The sequence below is a fragment of the Augochlora pura genome, unplaced genomic scaffold (assembly GCF_028453695.1).
Source record: "Augochlora pura isolate Apur16 unplaced genomic scaffold, APUR_v2.2.1 APUR_unplaced_3634, whole genome shotgun sequence".
Taxonomy (NCBI): Eukaryota; Metazoa; Arthropoda; class Insecta; order Hymenoptera; family Halictidae; genus Augochlora; species Augochlora pura.
Window position 1 is genome coordinate 1 of NW_027583910.1, and position 2,272 is coordinate 2,272.

At 57.4% G+C, this 2,272-nt stretch overlaps 1 protein-coding gene across 1 annotated transcript; it reads right to left on the reverse strand.

Annotated features, from left to right (window-relative positions):
- Positions 1–5: 5 nt before the first annotated feature.
- LOC144477778 (homeobox protein otx5-B-like) lies at positions 6–2,115 on the reverse strand (the record flags this gene model as incomplete). Its single annotated transcript, XM_078195514.1, has 2 exons — positions 6–164; positions 1,964–2,115. Coding segments are annotated over 2 exons (311 nt in total), but the record flags the coding sequence as incomplete, so codon positions are not given.
- Between the last annotated feature and the right edge of the window lie 157 nt (positions 2,116–2,272).

The window sequence follows — 2,272 nt, forward strand, 5'->3', positions numbered from 1 at the left end:
GCAGCGGCTGGCGTGGGCGTGGTGGCAATCGAAGGACTTTTTCCAGCGGGCGGATTGTTGGTCGGATTCCCCGAGGGTTTCTTCGACCTCGGCGCTTTGTCCTGTTGTTGCTGTTGTTGCTTCTGCTGCTGCCTGCACTTGGCGCGACGATTCTTGAACCACACCTATAGAGGAGCAGAGGGACGCGTCAGCGAGCGTTCGCCCACGTCGACGAAACGTTTGACGAACGCGTCGAACGGGCGCGCGGAAACAGAGCGAAAGATCTTATACGGAGCTGGTTTGTCTCCACCGCACGTGTAAGCGATCGCACGCAGCTCGCGAGCTTCGATATTAGAACGGCGACCGGTATCGAATTCTCCGGAACCGAACGCCCGGAATGCCGCGCGGAGCTTTCATAAAGCCGGCATAATAGCCAATTATAAGGAAACGCAGAGCCGGAGCAGCGCAGCTATCAATTACCAATGAAGCCGACTTCGGCAACGCGAGCGGAAGCACGCCTATCCGTTCCCGGTGTTTGCGTTATCATCGAGCTAACGAAATCGCGAGAATAGATCGAACGCGCGTCGAACGAACGGGGGCCCCCCCGCAACTCTCTTCGCGAAGTTTTGTTTGCTTTTGAACGTCGATATCAGGCACGAGGCTCTAATTACCACCGGATCGCTCTCGTTCCGTTATTTGTCGGGCGGAATCTCGCAAAAGTCCTCGTCGCTCCCGGATTTCTGCGCGACATTCAACAGACTCGGCTCTCGTCCTTCGATCCATCGTTCGCCCTCCTAGATTTCCAGAACACGAGAACGACCTCGAGAGAAGGATGCGGGATAGAGACAGAGAGAGTGAGTGAATGAGTGAGTGAGACAGAGAGGGAGAGAGAGAGAGAGAGGCCGTGAGGGAAAGAGAAAGAGACGGGGGTAGGGAAGCGAGACGGAGCGAGAAGAAGACGAGGGGCGCAAAGCGAGAGAGAGAGAGAGCAAGGAGGAGAGAGGGAGAGGAGGTGGTGAGAAAGAGAGGAGCCTAGAGAAGCCCTGCGCGATCAATGTTAGAAGCGGAGAGGTGAGCTTGGGTTTCTACGGATTTTCTGGGGAACGACACGAGCAGCCCGCGTTCTTCCACAGAAGCTGTTTCTCGATGTACGTTCGTACGTATTCTTCTTCGCGAATTCTCCGGGTCGCAGGCACGTCGTCGTACGTGTCCCCGGAGAGACCCCCGACTTTCCGCGTCGCGCTCGTCGTTACGGCGAACGTCGGTGAAACGAGCGTCTCCGGCCGACGATATTGTACGAAGCGGCAGAAGGCTCCGCCGCTGCAGTCGGCGATCTCCGTCGACGAACGTGCGCAAGACTATGGGACCGGGTTCGGGGGCCATTCATTTGATTTGCGGGACCGGGGCCAGGTGCGCTGGTCCGGAATTGCGGATGCGATGCGCCCTTTCCGCCCGTGATGAGGGTGGAATATGCATGGCCACGTTCACGGACCCCGGCGGCCGCCGAAAGTCGATTCGGGCGACACGAAGTCGTTCGTGACGGTGTCGGACGTTAACGATTCCGACGATTCGTCCTGTATCGGCGCCGGACGATCTTTGTCACCGAAATGTCCTATTTGCGGCGCACAAAGACGCGGCCCGGGGGCCATTCCGAGGATTTCCTTTTCCCCGTGGCTTTTCCACGCGTCCACGGCTTTTCAATCGGGGGAAAAACGACACCGACGTTGCCGCGATACCGGCTCGCCGACTCACCGGGCCGAACTACTAACTCGGTTAATACCTGCTATCCAGGAAACACGAGCGTTACGGTAAATCGATGCTGTCTACGGACCCGTGGACTGCGCGTCGTCTGCATGCCGACACTGCTACCCCTCGGTAACGAGACACCGGCCCCCTAACGAAGCGTCCCTACTACCGTTTCCTCGATACGCGGCGAAACCGACGACGTTTCTACGCGATTCCGAACGGTGCCCTCTCTCCGTACCTGCACTCTCGACTCCGGAAGGTTGATCTTCATCGCCACCTCCTCCCGCATGAATATGTCGGGATACTTGGTCTTGGAGAACAGTCCCTCGAGAATGTCGAGCTGCGCCCGCGTGAACGTCGTCCGTTCCCGCCGTTGCTTCCTGGGGTTACCTTTAACAGAGGATTCGACCCCTTCTTACTGGAATTTTCGCTCGGACACTTTCGCGCGAATCTGATCGTAATTATCGCTGACGTAGGTACGGTGTTCTGCGAATTAACGTGAACGCGACGGTTGCTAAAATACTTGTACGCGTGTCTCTGCGTTGTT